This window comes from Dipteris shenzhenensis, chromosome 8 (assembly GCF_047967505.1).
Source record: "Dipteris shenzhenensis isolate YYH24624 ecotype China chromosome 8, Dip_SZ_1.0, whole genome shotgun sequence".
Taxonomy (NCBI): Eukaryota; Viridiplantae; Streptophyta; class Polypodiopsida; order Gleicheniales; family Dipteridaceae; genus Dipteris; species Dipteris shenzhenensis.
The window spans coordinates 35,407,607-35,427,505 of NC_141603.1; the positions used below are offsets into that span (position 1 = coordinate 35,407,607).

A 19,899-nucleotide genomic window follows, 5' to 3' on the forward strand; every position below is an offset into this window, starting at 1 on the left:
GCGATCTATGTGCAACAGTGCTCTTTTCCAATGTCGTCACCTTGAGAGGCTCTGATTTCACCCGCCCTCGCGCAACACATGGAAGACGATGATGAGGGTGACACTCAAGACCAGCAAACTACTATGTGCTTGCCAAAGCCTTGTGTATTCAGCCGCTTGAAGGAATCTGACTGGAATGAACAGACGCCTAATACGTAGGATTGTATGCAAGGATTCTTTGTATACAATATCGATTGTGCGATGCCATTGAGCAGTTGGCAGTTTCCTTGTCAACTTTGTCTACCCTCTTGACCACTTCGTAGATAACTTCTTGGAACTTGGGTGCTTTGATACCAAATGATATGCGCAAAACACACCACTAATTTATTTTTGTAGATCACATGTTATTCCACCCAGCCAACCTCTGGTAAAGCATGCTCGAAAAGATCACACTCATTTTTCCTCTTGCATGCTTTCTCTAGAGCCCACAATTCCCTACATGAGTCTGGATGCCACATGTCAATAATTGGAAGCCCCTAGCGTACATCCTTTTTATCCCTCTTATGGGACAACCGTTAATTCCATTTGCCCCTTGGCAACTCACACAATTAGGTGCACCTAGGCCATCAGCCTTAGATTTATCTAGTCTGTGCCATTTCGCACTCACCAAGGACCTTGACATTGGTTCCTTAAACCTTACATGAAGCACAGTAAAATATAATACAAAGGTGGGTCCACACAAAAGCAAAATGTCCACGCTTTCTGACATCACGTTATCTCAACTAGAGCATAACACAACTAGAGCATAACACAAGTAGGATCCCAATGTAGGCTACAAAAACCACTGGAATGCACAAGGAGGGGGAGATATGGATGGAGCTATGGGGCACATCGGCTGTGGATATTCAGCTGCGGATATCCCAGAAGATATGGTAGAAATCAGAGATCTGATCACACAAAAAATGATACAGAAATTATGGAACAAAAAGACAGTTTTACAAACAAGAATTCAATCCCATAGACAGATATGAGATACAAAAATACCTTGGCGACAATATATCACTATTCAAAAGACATTCAATCTGCAAAATCAAGACGAGCTCTCATGACCTGCAGGTGGTAAGAGCCAGGTGGGAAAGGCCTATGGTATGCACACAAGGAAAAAGAAGAGCAGCAGCACCAACAGCCTAAAAGCTCTCTTGGAACAAACAGTCAAGCAGTTTGCACGATACATAAAGGCAATTTTGGGACTCCGCAACAAAGTCCTTGGGCTTGCACAATAGCTAGCTAGGCAGATACTCACAACATGACAACATCCATATCTTGAGGAGAAGGAGGCTGTTGGTGCTCAACAAGAGACTAAGCTTGAGCTTCTTTAGCAGCAGAAAGATTGGCTTGTGATTTATCTACCTTCCTCCAGTAATGCTTTGGAGTAGTGAATGAAGGCTTATCCAGTGAAACCATAGCAGAGGTCAGAGGAGAAGGGGGAGTAATCTTGGCTGCTGAGGAAGGAGGAGGAGGAGTGGTCTTGGAAGCAGAAGGGCAAGCACGTGCAAAATGACCAACCTGGCGGCACCGATAACAGGCTGTAGGAAAAGAGGCAAAATGCAACCGAATGCGCATCGGATGGGCAAAACCCAGATCAAGATCTAAAATAGAAGGCACTGGCTGCATCATATCCCATAGAACCAAATACGAATATCCCGAGTGGCCTGCAAAAACTCCTATCTCGGAACATGAAGAGGCCTCCTGAAGAGAACGCGCAAGGGTAGAAAGATGCTGAAGAAGAGGAATAGGCAGCGCTTTGAGGGTGATCCATACCGGGCAATGAGTCAAAAGAGAATATGCCAGATCAAAAAGAGGATCCCAGGGCATGACATAAGCAAAGAAACCTGCCCCAGGAACCCCAGCACAACTGACAAGGCGCTCCACCACCTCCATCAAAGAACAGTGGGCATAATAAAACCCTTTGCCCATAAAGACAAAGGAGGAAATGAGATCCGGACCCACGGCAGCTTCAACCCAACGACAAAGGTGAGCTGTAGAAAGAACCCTGCCCATAAAGTAGAGACAGATCCCAAGCTGTTGAGCTTGTCGAAGACCAGAGATCACAAGGGCATAATCCAAAGAACAAACCAAAGGAGAATTCGAAGAAGGAACTTCTGTAACGGAGGCAGCACACATCTGGCGAAGAAGATCCAACTGGAGAGGAGAGGAAGGTCCATTTGCAACATCTAGCTTCGCCGATTTGAAAGAGCACGAAGGAAGCAAAACACCTCTCTTCTGTCGAATGAAAACACGTGTGGGAGCAAAGGCTGAAAGAGGAGCAAAAGCAGAGAACACGAACGAGGCATCTGTTGAAGCAACAAGAAAAGGGGAAGAAGAGGCATCAGGAAAGAGCAAGACGGAGAGGGCTGCTCCAGAAGAGGTATGGACTGCACAAAAGGAGCAGAATTGGGCTGTACGGATAGACTATGCAGAGGGGTTGTACGGAAATCAAAGGCGACAAGAGGCTGGGACTGAACAGACGTCCGTACAGTTTGTACGGACGTCCGTATAGTCTATACAGAATGCAGAGAGGGTACGGCGGAGTGCAGGAAAGGCATGGATGAAGACGGGCAGGGTATGGATGCGGGTTGGAAAGGTACGGCTGTAGGATGCAAAGGTACGGGGATGTATGGAGCAGGGATAGAGGATAACGGAGCAGGCACGGGAGGTTGCGAGCAGGAAAGCGAGGTAGGTTGGGGCTGTATGGGCGAGGGGGAGGCTCCATCGCTCTCCATTGCTCCTCCCACATCCACACACACACGCCTTCCACACACACACAGACTCCCCCCAAACACACACTTTTTTTTTGGTAATATCCAGTGCATATATTTATATGATCATAAATTTACATGATGGGAGGTCTCCAAAATGGAGAGTATCCCAAAGTTCAGAAGCATAAAAAGAAAAGCTCTATGCAAGAAGCATCCATATCACCCTCATGGCAAGCATCATATAAGGATTGCCGCAACGAGGCTCGGAAAGATTCATATGACTTGTGAATTTGCCGACCCAAGTATGCCAAATTATGCTCACTCCAGATTGTTCAAAGAGCCCAATATCGCACCCAAGAGAGAAATAGAGAGTATTGAGACAAAGACTTCATAAATCTGCCAAAGAGCCAGAAATGTTTCCCAAATCTGTGACTCGGGAAACGGATCCGAAGATAATCTGAAATTCTCCTGAGGAGGATCTTAGTACACGGGCAGTGCCAAAGAAAATGAATAACAGTCTCTGAAGGAGCCTGACATCTTAAACATGTGGATGGTGCAATGCGACGTTTAGCAAGTGTGACCCCCACTGACAATGTACCTGTCATACATCTCCAAAGAAAAAGTCTTTGTTTCAATGGCATTTTATACTTCCATAACATCCTGAGATTCTTCCGCCACCATGAGAGGGGCTTCCTTATATGCCACAGAGAATTAGCATATTGCTGAATCCATGGAGCAAGCTGAAGAAGCCTATAGGCTTTGATGGAGGTTAAGGTAGGAAGAGGAACAGGATGAGTGCATGTAGCAGAGGGTTGCAATTGCCAATCCGTAAGCCTGTCGGTGTCAGCCATTGGAGGAACAAGTAGAAAAGGATGTAATAAATCAGCAATTTTCTTCCATATAGACCTATGATGCATTCCCAATGCATAGGAAGCAGTGGCCTAAGGAAAAGATAAGACATATCCCTGGTCATCTACCACATCATGTATGTATCTAATTCCCAATTTCATGAGGCCCGAACAGGTTCCTGTAAGGCGAGCGGAATTGCAAAAATGGCACTCCAATGAATACTTTCTTTCCTCATTGAGTTTGTCCCCAAGCAATTATCAGGAGCCCATTTGACCTTAGAAAGTACTTGTTTCTAGTCAAGTATCAGAGCAGTAGAGAAAGGACAGCCAGGTATATCTTTCCTACAAATCTGCCAATGACAACCTCCCAATGATCAGTAGTCCAATGACCATAAGCACAAGTCCTCATGTTGACACACATGGATGCTAGCATACAAGTCCATGGCTATTGTTGGCGGAAAAAAGTATGCAGCATAGTCGCCTTCGTTGCAAGCACATGATATCTTATATTGAGGACATTAAGTCCACCATGCATCCTAGGAGAGCACACCATTTCCATCTTCATCAGTCTCAATGCTTTGACAATAGTTTTTGTCCTCCATAACATCTCCATAGCTTGAGACATAAAGACTGAAATATCCTTTTAGGACCAATGTATCAAAGGCAAATAGAACTGGACATAGGACATTACAATGGACTGTACTATTCTGAGCCTGACATGAAAAGGCCAAGTAGAAATCTTCTTGTATTCCAGTTTATGTTGAAGTCTTTGGAAGATCCATTTTAGTTACTGCTTCCTGGTGATATGCCATCCTATGGGATATCCCAAATGCCTGACTACATCTTGGAATGCACCACTTGACCTGGCCAAAGAATAGAATGCCAATCACATTGTTTTAGGGGAAGTAATTTAGATTTGTCAAAATTGATATGCAATCCTGCTGCCAAACCATACAATGAAAGAGTGGTCATAAGCATGTGAACTTCCCGGGGAGAATTCTGTGGCATAAAGAAGGAATCATCAGCGTATGCTTGTGCCAAAAAAGATGCAGCCCCAGGGATTTTAAGACCAGTCATCTGTCCTGTGTTTGTAAGACGATCAAGATGCATCGAAAGGGGATGAGTCGCAATGGCATAGAAGAGAGCATTAAGAGGGAAGCCTTGTCTAATTGATGGACCCAATGTCCATGACCGAGACTGATGACCCCCAAGAATGCACTGAGAAGTAGAGTCAGAATAAAGCCAGTAAACTGCATTTGCTATCTTGGGACCAAAGCCTAGCTTTGTCATGATTTGAGAGAGAAAATCCCATTGAACAGTATCAAATGCCTTAGCAATATCCACCTGCAATATAAGGACATCTTGATGCGAGTACTTAGCATATTCAATTGCAGTCAAGGCATTGGAAATATTATTATGGATTTGTCTTCGCGGCACAAATCCATACTGATGAGGATGAAGTCCCGCATTCAGTATCCTGTGAAGCCTATGCACAATCATTTTGGTAATGAGTTTGTAAACTACAAGCATCAAAGTAATAGGCCTCCAATCTGACATATGGTCACATAGATGTTTTTTGGGCACAAGTTTGACTATGCCATGCTTCCAAGAGTGCGGTAACTGATTTTCTTGCCAGGCAACATTGATCATTTGCAAGAGGACATCTTTCAAATCATCCCAAAAAGAAATATAAAATTCCACCGTAAGGCCATCCCAGCCAGGGGACTTGTATTTGCTGAGGTGGAACAGTGCATTATCAAGTTCTGTGTCAGTAAAAGGTCTCTCCAAGGTAAGAGCATCATCCATTTCCACTATTTCAGAAACATATTGGAGAAATTCAGTCCTCACATCAGTCATTTGATTTGATGGGGAACCAGGAGCAGAGAACAATTTTTGGAAATAATTTTTCATCTTGGAGATCAGAGAAAGAGTGCGTCCAAGAGCCATCTAGCTTCCTTACCTTAGACATGAGTTTTTCCTTCCTTGCCATTTGTGCAATTTCCTCTGATCATTAACAGTCAATTTAATCTGAGCATGTGAAAGGGAATCATTTTCTGATTCAGAGAGAGGCCTTAAATGTGAAAATTCAGTCAATTGTTGTGCTGTCCTTTTTGCCCATTTAACCTCATGCCTCCATTTAGTCATATGCCAGTTTCCATACTCCCTAATGACATTCTGTATACGAGAGACAAAACTGTCCCAAGCATAATCCATGTCCTCCTGGGCATGCAAAGGCAAGGGATGAATTGCAAGTCTGATCATTTGCTGGAAATAGTGATGTCGGAAATAAGCCTGATTAACATGCAATAACTTACTGGAAAGGGGTGGCAAGTCATCCAGTGGTATACCAAGGTGCAAATTCATCCATAATGGGGCATGATCTGACAAGTCCAATGAGAAATCTATAAGGAGATGAGGGCTAAAATCTGCATATTGTTGTGGGTAAAACAAATACCATGTGTCAAGCCTTGCCCAGTATGTAGTAAGTGCATTATGATGAAAAGTATATCCAGGCACTGACCCTTGGAGAAGCAGCCATAAATCTTCAGCCTGCATGGAGAGAAGCATGCTATCCCATTTCTGCCTTTCCAATGATAGCATATGAGATCTTGAAGTGGTGTTATCTCTTGGCAGAGGGGAATTATTAAAATCTCCATAGATGAACGCATTAGATCTCCATGGATATTTGCTTAAAGAATCCCATAAAGAAGCCCTCATGGCAGAGGTCTGGGAGGCATAGACTGATGCAAACCCAAGAATATCACCATTGACATTACATTGTATGACCATCCATTTGCCACTGCTGTCATTGAAGGCTAACTGAGGCTCCAGCTCATGTCTAACCAGTATGCATACACTTGAGTAGGTAGTGGTACTAGCATAACCGCCAAAATAATCATGATGACCAGCCTTGGAGTGTTGATTATGCTCTTGCAAACAAACAATATCTGGCTGCATTTTATGTACATAATTCCATAAAAGCCTCCACTTTGAGACGTTGCAGAGGCTTTGTACATTGTATGTAAAGCACTTAAGTATATGATGCATGAAAGAGGTATATACAGTAAAGTATAAGAATAAAACAAGACATCAGAGAGGCAAAGCGTCTGCCTGCATGGGCTGCATTCCTTCATGATCCATGAAAGACATACCATTCTCCCCTTCTTCAGAATCACATATGGGGATGCCCTTCTTCAAAACCCCCACCCAATTTTGAAGGACAGGAGCTGAAGTAGAAGCCTGTCCTGGTGAGGGAGAAGAAGCATCCCATTGACGAGATTGAAAGGGGCATTGCTTCAATACAACCACCTTCTTAGGCTATTGAAAACCATCCCGATCAGTTCCCCAGATTCCTTCATCTTCTCTTTTTCTTTATCTTTTCCTTTTCCAGCAAGTGACTGCACCTGATTGATTGGTTTGGCATTCTTTGCTCCATTTCTATTTGCTGTCTTGGCTTGCAAATTCTCATTCTTTTCTCGTGTCTTGGGCGGCAAGGCATTGGGAGGGGGCTGATGCAGAACCATTGGGCATTCAGAGGCTAGATGCCCAAACTTGTGGCAGGCAAAACAAGCTCCTGCAAACACACCCCATTTCAATTCAAAATACTTTTTTCCCAATTGCACTTCCTCAACTTCCACTGCAATAGAAGGAGGGGTAGGTGTATCAGTGTCCCAGAGAATGCAGAACTTGTTACGGTTTCCCATAGGGCGTGGAGGACAAATGACCTATCCCAAAGAAGCAACCAGGCCAGGCAACTCTTCATGCATATAGTCCGGGAAGTTAACAACCTCAACCCATACAGGAGAATGATGTGGTATAAGACTTTGATAATCCTTGTTTGGGGACCAGGGCATAGCATGTACCATCTGCTTCCCGTAAAAGAGGGGAGAGAGCTCAAGTAGCCTCTGCTTGCACAAAGCATCTGATAAATGCACCTCATAAAAGCCTCTAGATGCAAAATACACACACACACACACACACACACACACTCACACACACACACACACACCTCCCTTTTTTTTACACACATAGACACACAGACACACAAACACACACACACACACATTTTTTTTTTTTTAGTGAAATCTTTATATTTCTATGTGGGAAACCTCAAAAGAGGTAAAAACCCACCAATAAATACAAGGAAAAAGTTTTACAAGTAAAACCTCAGAGCAAAAGTCATGAGGTAGCCAAGTAAAATATTACATATCAAGCTGGAGGAGAATCAAACACAACATCCTCCAGCTTCAAATTGTTGCTCTGTAAAAACTGATGCAGTGATGAAACCACACCATCAATAAAAACAAGCTGTTTTTTGCCCTTATGATTCTTCTTGATCATGGTTGTAAGACACGTTAAGACACGACACGTTAGACACGCTTCAGACACGAGTGTCTAAAGTGTCTTAAAGATAAGACACGTAAGACACGCCATTGTGATTATAATAATAAATATTTAATTAATATATGTATAAGTATACAAATGTACAACTTGCTAGCATAGCTTGCTGCTAGATTCTAGAAGTACAATAAGCTACACTTAAACAATGCAAGAAGGCACTTGTACAATGTAGTTAAGAGTCAAGACTCGTCACTCAAGACTTAAAACTTAAAGTTAAGACTCGCGACTCAAGAGCTCGCAAGTATTGAGTACTTAAAGGTTTAAATTGACAATTGAATCTTGTCACATGTGATATGAATGAAATCTGCATCTCGATACATATAATTGAAAGGAAACTTTCGACTCTCAAGACTCAAATCTTTGAAGATTCATCCTGATTCGAATCTACGAGGTCACTGCCACTGCTAGATCCAAAGTCACCATCGATGATAGCATGGCTAAGTCAAACTCAATGTTGTTATTACCCCCCACCCACCAACCAAAAAAAAAACAAGAGTGTCTAAAGGTGTTTTAAGGTAAGACACGCGTCTTAAGTGTCTTAAGTGTCTTACGATAAGACACGAGTGTCTTAACAACCATGTTCTTGATATAGGCTGGTATCCGAAATTTTTGAATCAAAGGGTCAAAAACTTGTTGTAACATGGGATGGAAAGATTCCAATAAAAAAGGTACTTCTGTATCCCTGACAGAAGAAGACTCTGGCACAGGCATCAAAGGCATAGGAGCTAGCTCAACATCCGTGACTTCCGATAAAGAAGCTACATCTGATGAAATAGGGTTCTGCATTTGAGCTTCATTCAGAGGATCAATCTGAATAAGAGCAAGGGCAGTATCCTGAGAGATAGCATGCATATCATCCTGTAATTTGCCCTCTGCAAGGGTTACATCCATGTCCTGAATAGAAGGAAACTGATGGTGCTCAACAAGAGTGCAATCCTGAGCTTCTTCAGCAAGAGGAAGATTTGCCTGTGATTTATCAACCTTCCTCCAGTAATGCTTCGGAGCAGTAGAGGACTTCACCAAAGAAGCCATAGCAGAAACCGGAGAGTAACCTTGATAGCTAAAGAAGGAGCAGGTGGTATGGGCCTGGATATGAAAGGGCAAGCATGTGCAAAATGGCCAACCTGTCGGCACTTGTAACATGCAGTGGGGAAAGATGCAAAATGGAGCCTGATGCGCATCGGATGAGCAAACCCCAAATCAAGATCTAGAGTAGATGGCACAGGCTGCGTCATATCCCACAAAATGCAAAGACGAACATCACGGGAGGCTTGCAAGAACTCCTGTCTCGAAATATGGAGAGGCCTTCCCAAAAAAACTGCAAGAGTTGGAAGATGCTGAAGAAGAGGCACAGGCAGTGCTTTGAGAGTAATCCAAACCGGACAGTGAGTCAGAAGTGTTGCAGAAGGATCGAAAAGTGGATCCCAGGGCATAACATAAGCAAAGAAACCCGCTTCAGGAACACCAGCATCATTGACAAGGCGCTCTACCTCCTCAGTTGAAGAGCACTGGGCATAGTAAAATCCTTTGCCTAGAAAGACAAAGGAAGAAATACAATCCAGACCCACTGCAACATCAGCCCAATGACGGAGCTGAGCTGAGGATAAAACCCTGCCCATGAAGTAGAGGCAGACTCCAAATTGTTGAGCCTGTTGAAGACCAGAGACCAAAAGGGTAGAATCTTAGGAGCAAACAAGCGGGAAACTCGATGAAGGAACTTCTGTGACAGAGGCATAGCACAAGTGGCGAAGAAGATCCAGTTGGAGTGAAGAAGAAGGGCCATCAAAACCATCCAGCTTTGCCGATTTGACGAGAGGAGAGGCAGGTAGACCACCATGCTTTCGGCGAAGAAACACACGAGTAGGAGCAGAGGCAAAGGGAGGTGCTGAAGCGGAGAAAACAAAAGAGGGAGGATGCTGCGCAGGGGACTGTACAGGCTGTACGGTCGACCGTAGAGCATGTACTGAAGGTCGTACAGCAGGGACGAAGGAATGTACGGGAAGGTCCACAGCGAACGGGGAAAGTATGGGAGGCTTTACGGGAGATTGTACGGGCGGCGGTACGGAAGGCAGGCTGAGCGAAGGTGGTACGGAAATCCGTACAGCTGACGGCAACTGTACGGAAGACGGAGCAGGCAGTAGGGTCATGGCAGGACTGTACGGACGGAATCAGGGAGGAAGACGAGGCTGGTTGTGCAGAGAAGGAGATCTCCATCGCTACCACTCTCACACATACACCTTCTACACCATCTCTCTCTCACACACACACACACACACACACACACACACACACCACACACACACACACACACACTCTCCCACCCCTTTGTAAGGCTAGAATATATCCAATTGTACAAATTTAGGAATTTTGTTGTTCTAAAGTCCAAAAATCTACACAAAAAATAAAAGAGAAAATGAAAGAGAAGAAAAAAGAGGTAACAAAATTTTGAAAACCAAAAGGAAGACATACTTAGCAAGCAAAGCAACACTTATGTCATCATCAGTGCCGTGCCCAAGCATAAACAGCTATACTGGGCAAAACCCCTTATTTTTTGTATCTTGTCAATGCCTTTTGGCTGCTTCTCCAGAATTAGCTATATATTGGACTAATGAGTTTTTGCCCATACTTCAACTATCTCAAAGCTTTCCATGCTCTCTCAAGCTCATTTTCCTGTTCGTGCTTAAACTAGCACAGAAGGTTAAGCATGAGTTTTTTATTTTTGGGTATGGGGAGCAATGGAACTAAGAGTGGATTGTGATGGAGCAACAAGAGCTGAGGAAAATGAAGCCCTTGCAAAATGGATGTGCAGAAATACATGTGGTGGCCGATCTAGGCTCCAAAGTCAACCAAATAGTTGACCAGTGAAGTCAACCTGAGGATTGGCTGAATCCTAATTGGCCTACAAGGCCATATTAGGGTAAGTGCTAACAAACCCCCCTCCATGGTATGGCTGAAGCATCCTGGATACATCTCGGGTATATTGCAAACCATACCATGGTTTCACATATTCATCCAAGATGGATATAGCAACCTATGATACAGGGAGATCAACATCATGTATTACATGGTGCCAAGCGTAAGGCATGTTGAAAAGCCTCAAACTTGGGTCGCGGTAGAGGCTTCGTGAAGAGATTTGCTAGGTTTTCCGTGGGAACATAGGACAACTGTTTATCTCTAGTTGACAGGTGCTCTCAAACATAATAATAGTGCACCTCAATGTGCTTGGTACACGCATGAAAGAGGATTACCCGCAACGGCCAAAACACTATGGCTGTCAGTGTAGATCATGGTAGAGGGAGGCGGACATAAAGATCTGCAAGTAACTAACGAAGCCAAACTGTACAATGGCTGTGAAGCCAGCCTTGTTCTCAGCTTTGTTGGAATTGAACATGCATGCAATTATGTTTAATATGCAGCACATAAAATGGTAACAGTCTCACATAAAATGACGAGCTCTTACACTAGATTATCAAGATGCAATAGACACAATTCTCACTCTGTTATTCAAGAGAAAAGAGCTCATCCCGACCAGGCTTTTTGCTCATACAAAAGGTGACATAGACGACTCAGCTATAGACACGGCAGCAAGGCTAACTTGCTTCTACACAGCATATCCTACTTGAGGGTCAACTCTCATCTATACTTTTAACACACACACACAGAGTAGCTCGCGGCCTGAAAAGTAAGGATCTAGGCTGCAGATATAGAGACCGCGATTTTCAACCACGTCGCAGCAGGTTCCAACAGCTCACTGAGTTGCCACGTGGTTGTCGAATGCATAGGCGAGCTCCAACCTTGTTATACTGGCTAATCAAGCGATGATCCTACAACCCTTAGGGAAACCTTTACAACATTTTCCCAACAATGCAATCCCCCCCTAGAGAGGATTTCCTAACATTTCTCCTGAAACCCAAGTAGGGGAGGAACATCAGACAACCGTTTGATTCAAACAAAAGTATCCTCAACCCAATAAAAAAACTGAGCTAATCAAACATCTCGAACAGACTGAAACGTGATTTACCTACAAAGGGCCGAGATCACCTACAAACATTTGTAGGCTCACTAAGAGCCCGAACAGACCTGAGATTCTGTAGGTTTTTGTAGCATTTTCTGTGTCACAATCTCCCTAATTTCACATGCATCTTCTGGTATATCAGCAGCTGTTATACCCCATGATTCCATTCCATCCCGTGGTTTGTGTAGCTTCCATCGCCTTGTGTGGTATCCTACTGGCGACCATCTTCTCAACTTTGTTGAGGTAAGCCACATGAATTGACATAATGCTTCCCCCTCTAGAGGTATCGTACTTGTCAGCCAATAGGATGGGGTGGGCTGTCTTTGCCTTAACTCCTAACTCTCCTATTAGGACACGCTTATGTAAAGTTTCTATTCTTTCCCAGTAAGCCTTAGAGAGTTATTTTGGAAGCTATATAAAGCTTTCAAGCCTCCTAGAATCCTCTGTCCACACAAGCATTCCATTTGTAGTTGTTCATGAACTCTAGTCCTAGATATTTATATGTGTTGACTGTTTCCAAGGGCTCTCCTTCAAAGGTGACATTAATCTGTTTATTTTGTGCCCCAATCACCATTACTTTTGTCTTATCTATATTGACCTGCATCCCTGAGTGTTTGCAAAATTCCCCTAGTGCATCCATATGTGCTTGCAAATTCTCCTTGCTCTTCGCGAAGAATACCACATCATCTGCATAGATAAGAATTATCAGAGCATATCCTGCAATCTGAACACCCTCCTTGCTGTGTCTTGTCATCCACTCTTCCAATTCATCAATAAAGAGGCCAAAAAGAGTTGGTGAGAGGGGGCAGCCTTGCTTAACCCCTATGTCACTGTTTATGACAGCTTTCCTCTGGGAGCATGATCCATCCACCAATGGCTGTCTTGACTCTGCTAGGACCCTCTCATAGAGTCAATATGTTGCCTCTCTAAGTTTAAAAGTAACTTGAAGCTTTTCCAATATTTCCGAGAGCTTCTTTTCTTTGCCATCTTGCTATCTCCTCCCTTGTGGATCTGTACAATCTTACTGAGCTCCCATTCCAAGGGGAAGCCTTCTTCTAGAGCAAGATTCATAAGCCTGGTAAGCATTTTCTTCGTCTGCTCCCCTCCCCATGTTATCATTCTGCTACCAGCCCTTGTGTGTCCGGAGCCTTCTGATTAGCTGGCTTCTCCAAGCCTTTACCCATGTCTTCCTCAGTTATGATCCCGTTTGTTGCCTTGATAGTGTATTTGTGGTTGGCTTTCTCTTCCCCGTCTCTTTCGTAAAGGCTTTTGACAAACTTTATCATGTCTTCCCATCCTGCTTTCCTCTCTTGATGTTTGTTGCCATGCAATTTCTGAAAAGCTTTTGGGATTCTGTTTCAGCTCTTCAAACCTTTCAAGCTGCTTACCCTTTAGAAATATTCTTTTTTTATTCCTTACCACATGTATATATGTTCGTGCTTTGTCCTCCTTCTCTGCTGTACTTGCTGTTCTCTAGGATCTATGGGCTTTCTTACAATCATGGTTGAACCACTGATTACATGGCATTCCCACACTTCTCCCCTTACTTTTAGTGAAGCACTTTTGGGTTGTTGACAGCAGCATATTTATCATGTATGTGTTCATTTCATGACATGTAGAAGGTACCTGACCTTGTGTCATTGCCTCCTCTATTTCCCTTTCATAAATATGAGCCTTCTTGTAGTCCATTCTTAACCTGGGATTCACGGAGATTTTCTGTTTTTGCACAGCATTTCTTGTCCCTGTGGGCAGATTCAAGGGACTCCTCTTCAATCTTGATATACTCAATCGATCGATCGATCGAGAGAGAGAGAGAGAGAGAGAGAGAGAGAGAGATTTATTAATGTATGCGTGAGACCAAACTACCCTATGAAACTAGAGGTGTCTAGCACATCTCCATGAAATTACAAATGAAACTTGCGTCGGGAGTACTTATTGTGGCATGCCATGTGCTGTATAATGTGTCAGTCATAGGTAACCTCAGCTCTGCTTGGGCCTGATTAAGGTCCATCAAGAGTCTTGGTATCTCTGGATCTTTTGTTGGTGTCCTCAATTCCTCTTTGTGCAGTGTACTCGTGGGTGTCGTGAGGCAACATGACGTTGAGATCGGCAGGTGCTTGTGGGGCCTGTGTCTACTCTCCTATTGACTTGGTTTGTTTGGAATTCAGAGTCACAGTCATGACATCTCTCAACCACTTCTTTTCTTGTGAATAAAAGATCCGTGATTGCTTGCTCTCTAGGTTGGATCCCATAGTGGGTCTCATGAGTCTGGACTTGAGACGAGTAGCTTCATGTATGAAAAGAGCAGTGTATCTCTGGTCTAGATAAGCAATGACTCTCCTGCATTTGTGTATCCATGGGTGAAAAGACATGAAGTCTCCCATCGATCTCATAGTATCAATAGGCATGCTTCTCCACCTCCACCACCTATGTGTCACAAAGAGTGCATAGCTTCATAGCTCTATGATGTTGTATGACTGCAATTCTCAGGTCCTGCTTCAATCGACAATTTGTGGGATGAGATCCTGAGCTGGCCGATGGTGAATCGACTTGCATGGGAAAGATGAATTTGTAGGCACCCTAGTGCCTAGCTGAAGCCATCCTTGCTTGGGTGGAGAAAATGCTCCCTATAGAAGGCCATTTTGGTTGCTTGTGGCTGTGGAGGGATACTTGTGTCTTATGGATGTATATCTGCCATTTGTTGTTTCAGATGATCTGATGAGTCTTCTATTGTCTCAACCCAAGAAAGGGACATCTAGTGAGTATTGACATGGTGGTAAGTATTGATAGATATGCCTTGCGATTGAACCATCTAGCACTCACATGTATGAGCACTGCTTGTGGGTGCTCCTCACTTTGCAAGCAGCGTAGATCATGAGAGAGATCTCTATGGTGGTCTATGTGGGCCTTACATTTATCAAGCCAAACCTGTAACCTGGTCTAGTTAGGTAATGATTTAGAATGAGGCATTTGTGTTAAGGGGTATTGCAACAAACTTTGCTAAGATTGATGTAGTGTGGAGTGCATCTCTTCCCTCGGATCATGTGAGATAGCATCATGACTTGTGGTCTCTCAAAACACCACTCATCATCCTTGAGTTAAATTGCCCAAAAAGCATGTGCATATAGAGCCATTGGTTAAATTAGAGAATCAAAGAAGAATGATTTTGTGTTCACGTACTGAAGTGTGCTTGGAAGCACTGTCTCTCCAATGTCAACAATGAAACATGCCCTTTGTTCAAGTGTGCTTGTGTTGCGAGTTTTATGCTAAAGTTGGGACTTGTGAAAGGCATCCCAAGTGTACATAGGATTTGACTATCCCAATTCATTCCTTTGCAAGTGTGAAAGCTTCAAGTTGAAGATGGGCATAATTAGTATTAAGATTATAACCTTGGTTTTTACTGAGATCCTTCATGTCTTGACCTTACAAAAGGCCTTCAGATTGTCAAGTGCATCAAGAGTTCCTGTGCTCTGTCTGAGACCAACATGACATCATCACAATATAGTAGGATAGGTATGACAGACTGTGCCCGAATAGATTGTGCGGAATCAATATTTGACATCTTAGTGTGTCCACAAAAGAGACCATACTCATTAATGTAAAGGTCAAAGTTTGTGGGGGACAGAGGGCATACGTGCTTCAACCTAGCGTGCTGCTTACCTACTTTTTCATTCCCTGTGTGGTGCGCACTCCGCTTGTAACTCTATCATACAAAGCTGCGACTGCCCATATAGCGTCATGTGTAATATCCAAGGCTCGGAGTTGTAAAAGCAGCAATGTACTCTTTATTTCCAACGTGGGCCTGTGCAATGAGAGGCTCTTAGAGTGAAGCTGTGATCTAGTGTGAATCGATCTTGTCTAAATCTTGCCTACCTCGTTGCTCGTATGCCTGTGCTCTCACCATGCTTCCTGATGTGTATTACAAGAGCTGATCCATAGATCTTGGCCATTACGCGACCAGCAATGATAGTCCGGTAGCTCCCTGCCTTGTGTTTGGATATGATAGTGTCTGTAGTCTAGGAGGTCAGAAAACCTTTGTAGGATGCTTTGCTGAATAGCTTGGCTAGTAACTCCAATCTATTCCCCATTCTTGGGTTAGGAGTTTTGCTTGCAGGCCCTCTTGATCTTCAGCTTTTCTGTTCTGCCACTATGGCCTCTAAGACCAGCATGTATTGGTCAAGAACGTCATGAAGTGCGTGCGCATAAGCTTCCAAAGACTAGGGTATTGGATTGGACATGGTGATCTACCTTTTTGGTCTTTTTCCCCAGAGCTTCATCCAAAATTCTTTCGAGATGCTACTAATAGGATGTTTAACAGAGCTCTTATTCATGGTGGATAAGAAACTTCTTTTGTCGCAATTTATGTCAATAGTCTTTTCCAATCTGTTCTTGAACAGAGTGTCTTTGTTTGGTCTTGGAGTGCCAATGCTGCGTAAGCGCTTTGCACTTGTCATCATACCTGAGTATAGACCCTTTGGGTGGCTTTCTTGTGTTTTTGGTTGTGTAGGGGAAAAGAGTGGTGTTCTTCAACATGCAGAGAGTTGGTGAGGAGGAGAGCTTTGGCATATATATCTGGCTGCTTGTCTATGTGCTCTAAGAGAGCTGTGAGATGGGTACCATATATGTGATCTATGGAGTGATCAAAGACATAGTAGTAACATGCGAATGAGGCAAATGTCAGCCATTGTCTTTTTAACCAATAGAGCCGAAGCCCCTTGCTTATCAACCTGAAAACCGACTCTGGTGTTTCAAGGCACAATGGTGCATTCTTTATGCTTGCTAGCAGCCCCTTTGAGTCCACATAACCCTAGTGTGGATTGTTGACATCTACAGAGAAGAGCAGTTAGTTGCGACTGCAATTTTGATGTTAGCCAAAGAGGTAGCATTAGCCTACATTGACTATATAGATGTATTAGGCGATAGCAGTTACAATCACAATTGGGAAGAGTTGTAATTTTGGTGTGAGGTTACAAATATTGTGCCTTTTGGCAAAGTCAGATATTTCAGGAATCTTGTTCCATTACATTCTACAGCACATAAGGGTTGATGATCGTGCATAAAAGTGGAGCTAAATGTTGGAAATGAAAGGTGACACTATGGAGAGGAGAGAATGGTTAAGGCCAATATATGTTGACAATCAGTATTTGAATGTGAGTGTCATATTATAATTATTTGCATAACTTTGGAAAACTAATTCTATACGTCTTCCTCGCATTACCTTTTTAATTTAGAGGTAGGGGATTTCTTTGTTTTAAGGTTGCTGATATGTTCATGTTTATGTTTCATTTTCATATTCCTACCAGCCAGGATATTTGCAATCATTGCTGCCAGAAAATGCCCCCGAGTACCCTGAAACATTGGAAGAGGTTCTTTTGGGTATGTCACTCTTTAAGTCTTTTCAATCATGTTGATTGCACGTTTTACTATTAACTGGCATGACAATAAAAATGCCAATCCATCTAATGTCCTGTGAAATATTGTTGTAGTTGATTGCTGGGATAGGAAGATGGACGTTTATGAGGCCTAAGCCATTTGCTTGCTTTTTTGTATTCAAACCAACAGATGTTCAAAGCAAAATCATACCAGGTGTAACTCATTGGCAGAGCCCAAAGTTTTTTGGATATTTCCCTTCAAATAGCAGTACTGCCGGCCTTCTTGGGGAGATGCTTAGTGGTGGATTGAATATTGTTGGATTTAGTTGGATCACATCGCCAGCTGCAACAGAACTTGAGATGATAGTACTAGATTGGCTTGGAAAGCTCCTAAGCCTTCCTGACTCATTTCTTTCCTCTGGTATGTGGTTTTAAAAGGCAACTTGTCATGGTGTCATCAAATCTTTGCTCCTGTCACATGTTGCAAAAGATAACGTAAATTGCTCCCATCTCTGACAATATTGCTAGTTAAGATTGTTCAAGCAAAGGGAGTAAGAAGGGTCGTGTACAGGGAATTTAAAGGGCAATGCCCATGTGTCGCATCAGAGCTGCTAGGATTCAACTACAAAATAAACGTCAAATGCTCTTGGAAAGCTTGCATGAGGGTAAAAACCAAGACAGCCAATTTGTGCTTAATAAGTTTGTGCAGAGGTCTTTTGTCTTCTCAACTGGGTTGTATATCAAAAGAACATCTTATACTAAGGTGCATGTGGGTGCGAGTGTCTTATGCTTGCATGAAAGCATGTGTTGGACAAGGTGCTGCATCCGCCATTTGCTGATGAACTTGATAGGGATGTAATTGGTGCTAGTCCCTGCTATGCATGATGGAGTAAATGTGTCAGAAAGTTAAATCTGCAACTTATGTCACTGTGAGTTAGACCAGAACACTTGGAGTTGAGAAGATTTATATTGAATCTTTATTCAGATATCAGAAAACTAATGCTATTACAAAAGTTGCATACATGAGCTTATCCTTCCCTTTGGCCAAACACTTAAAAGTTAGATTTGGCTGGTTAGTCACTTCGGGCTCATGTGGGACTATACTTGATCATGTGGCCTCTTTTGCCATTACATACAACTGACCTATTTTTCTATTCATGAATTGGAAGAGCAAAATTTAAGCAACCACACCTAGTCTCAGGTCTCACGGGATGGACAACAATACGTTGTGGATCATGTATGAGTCTTTGAGGTTACAAATATTTCAAATGAAAAAGGACTTCCTTATCGGCATCACAACTATTTCAACTAATCTCCAATATGTGGGATGGACAACAGTACGTTGTACATAGCTTGGACAATGTGAGAATCTTTAAGGTTACAAATATTTCAATTAATAGACTTTGACTTACCTTGATCAAACACTATTGTTCTTTAGGTCGATCCACATAGTTTTAGCTCTAACCTTGAACTTTCTTGACACGATCCTTGGCATGGATATTCAAAAAAATCCTTTGCTGCTTGCAGCCTTTCCTTCTCAACCCCTATTGGTACTGAGCAATTTATTAGCCCTTAATCGCTTTTGCATAGTATGTCTCCTCTCCTTAAAGTCACTTGATATTCCAGTAGACAAAATATCCTTGCCTGTAGCCTCTGAGCACATGTATATATGAGCACTAGTGAATGAAAGCAGGTGCACTGTTAAGAAATGGAAGATCATATCCCCTCAAGGGGGTCAATTTATCTTCTTTTGTCGCGGCCCGGCATTGTTATAAACAAACTATAGTTTGGAGATATTCTTTTTAAGTAGTGTGCTCGCCACTACTGATATGCTTTGAGTATGTTCCTATTTTTACTTAGCTTCTTTACTCCAAGTGTGGAGTTGATGATTCTTGGACATGCTCATGTTTACTTAGTGCCTAATTGCTTAGAGACAATCCTTCTATGACAAAACATACATATCTAATGGTTAAGAGGACAATCTTGATGGGGCGAGCAGGATAAAGGAACTGCTTGAATTTGCATTCTTTCAATAATAGTACCATTTTGGAAGAAACTTTTCTTTGTTTACTTTTGAGTAAGACCCATGTATTCCACGGAGAAAGTGTATGTAGCATTCTATAAAGTAAGAAAGAAAAGATGACAAGAGTCATAGTCACCTTTGATGACTTTAGAATCAGTGAGTGTTCAATAATAGTACCATTTTGGAAGAAACTTTTCTTTGTTTACTTTTGAGTAAGACCCATGTATTCCACGGAGAAAGTGTATGTAGCATTCTATAAAGTAAGAAAGAAAAGATGACAAGAGTTGTTATGCTCTAGCCGAGATAGCATGGCCTCGGATAGATCGGTGGGCATTTTCTCTTAGATGACCAACTTTTGTAATAGTTAATGTGCGTAATTAAAATGGTCAAGAGAAGTAACTGCCAAGGTCCTAGGTGAGGGCGGAATGGCATTGACTAGATAGTTCTGAGTGCTAAGGCCTAGGTGCACCTAAATGTGCAATAATGCCAAGGGGCAAGTGGG

General features: G+C 42.8%; 1 protein-coding gene across 6 annotated transcripts in view; it reads left to right on the top strand.

The window, feature by feature from the left end:
- Nucleotides 1-19,899, top strand: part of AAS (Pyridoxal phosphate (PLP)-dependent transferases superfamily protein) — a 93,673-nt gene that overhangs the window by 10,512 nt on the left and 63,262 nt on the right. For 5 of the 6 annotated variants that reach the window (XM_087378627.1, XM_087378626.1, XM_087378628.1 and 2 more), the window contains exons 3-4: nucleotides 17,306-17,378; nucleotides 17,565-17,795. In XM_087378627.1, the coding sequence (XP_087234753.1) occupies nucleotides 17,306-17,378; nucleotides 17,565-17,795 (304 nt within the window). The remainder of the gene's footprint in view (nucleotides 1-17,305; nucleotides 17,379-17,564; nucleotides 17,796-19,899) is intronic. The other variant, XM_087378631.1, reaches the window with a different exon arrangement.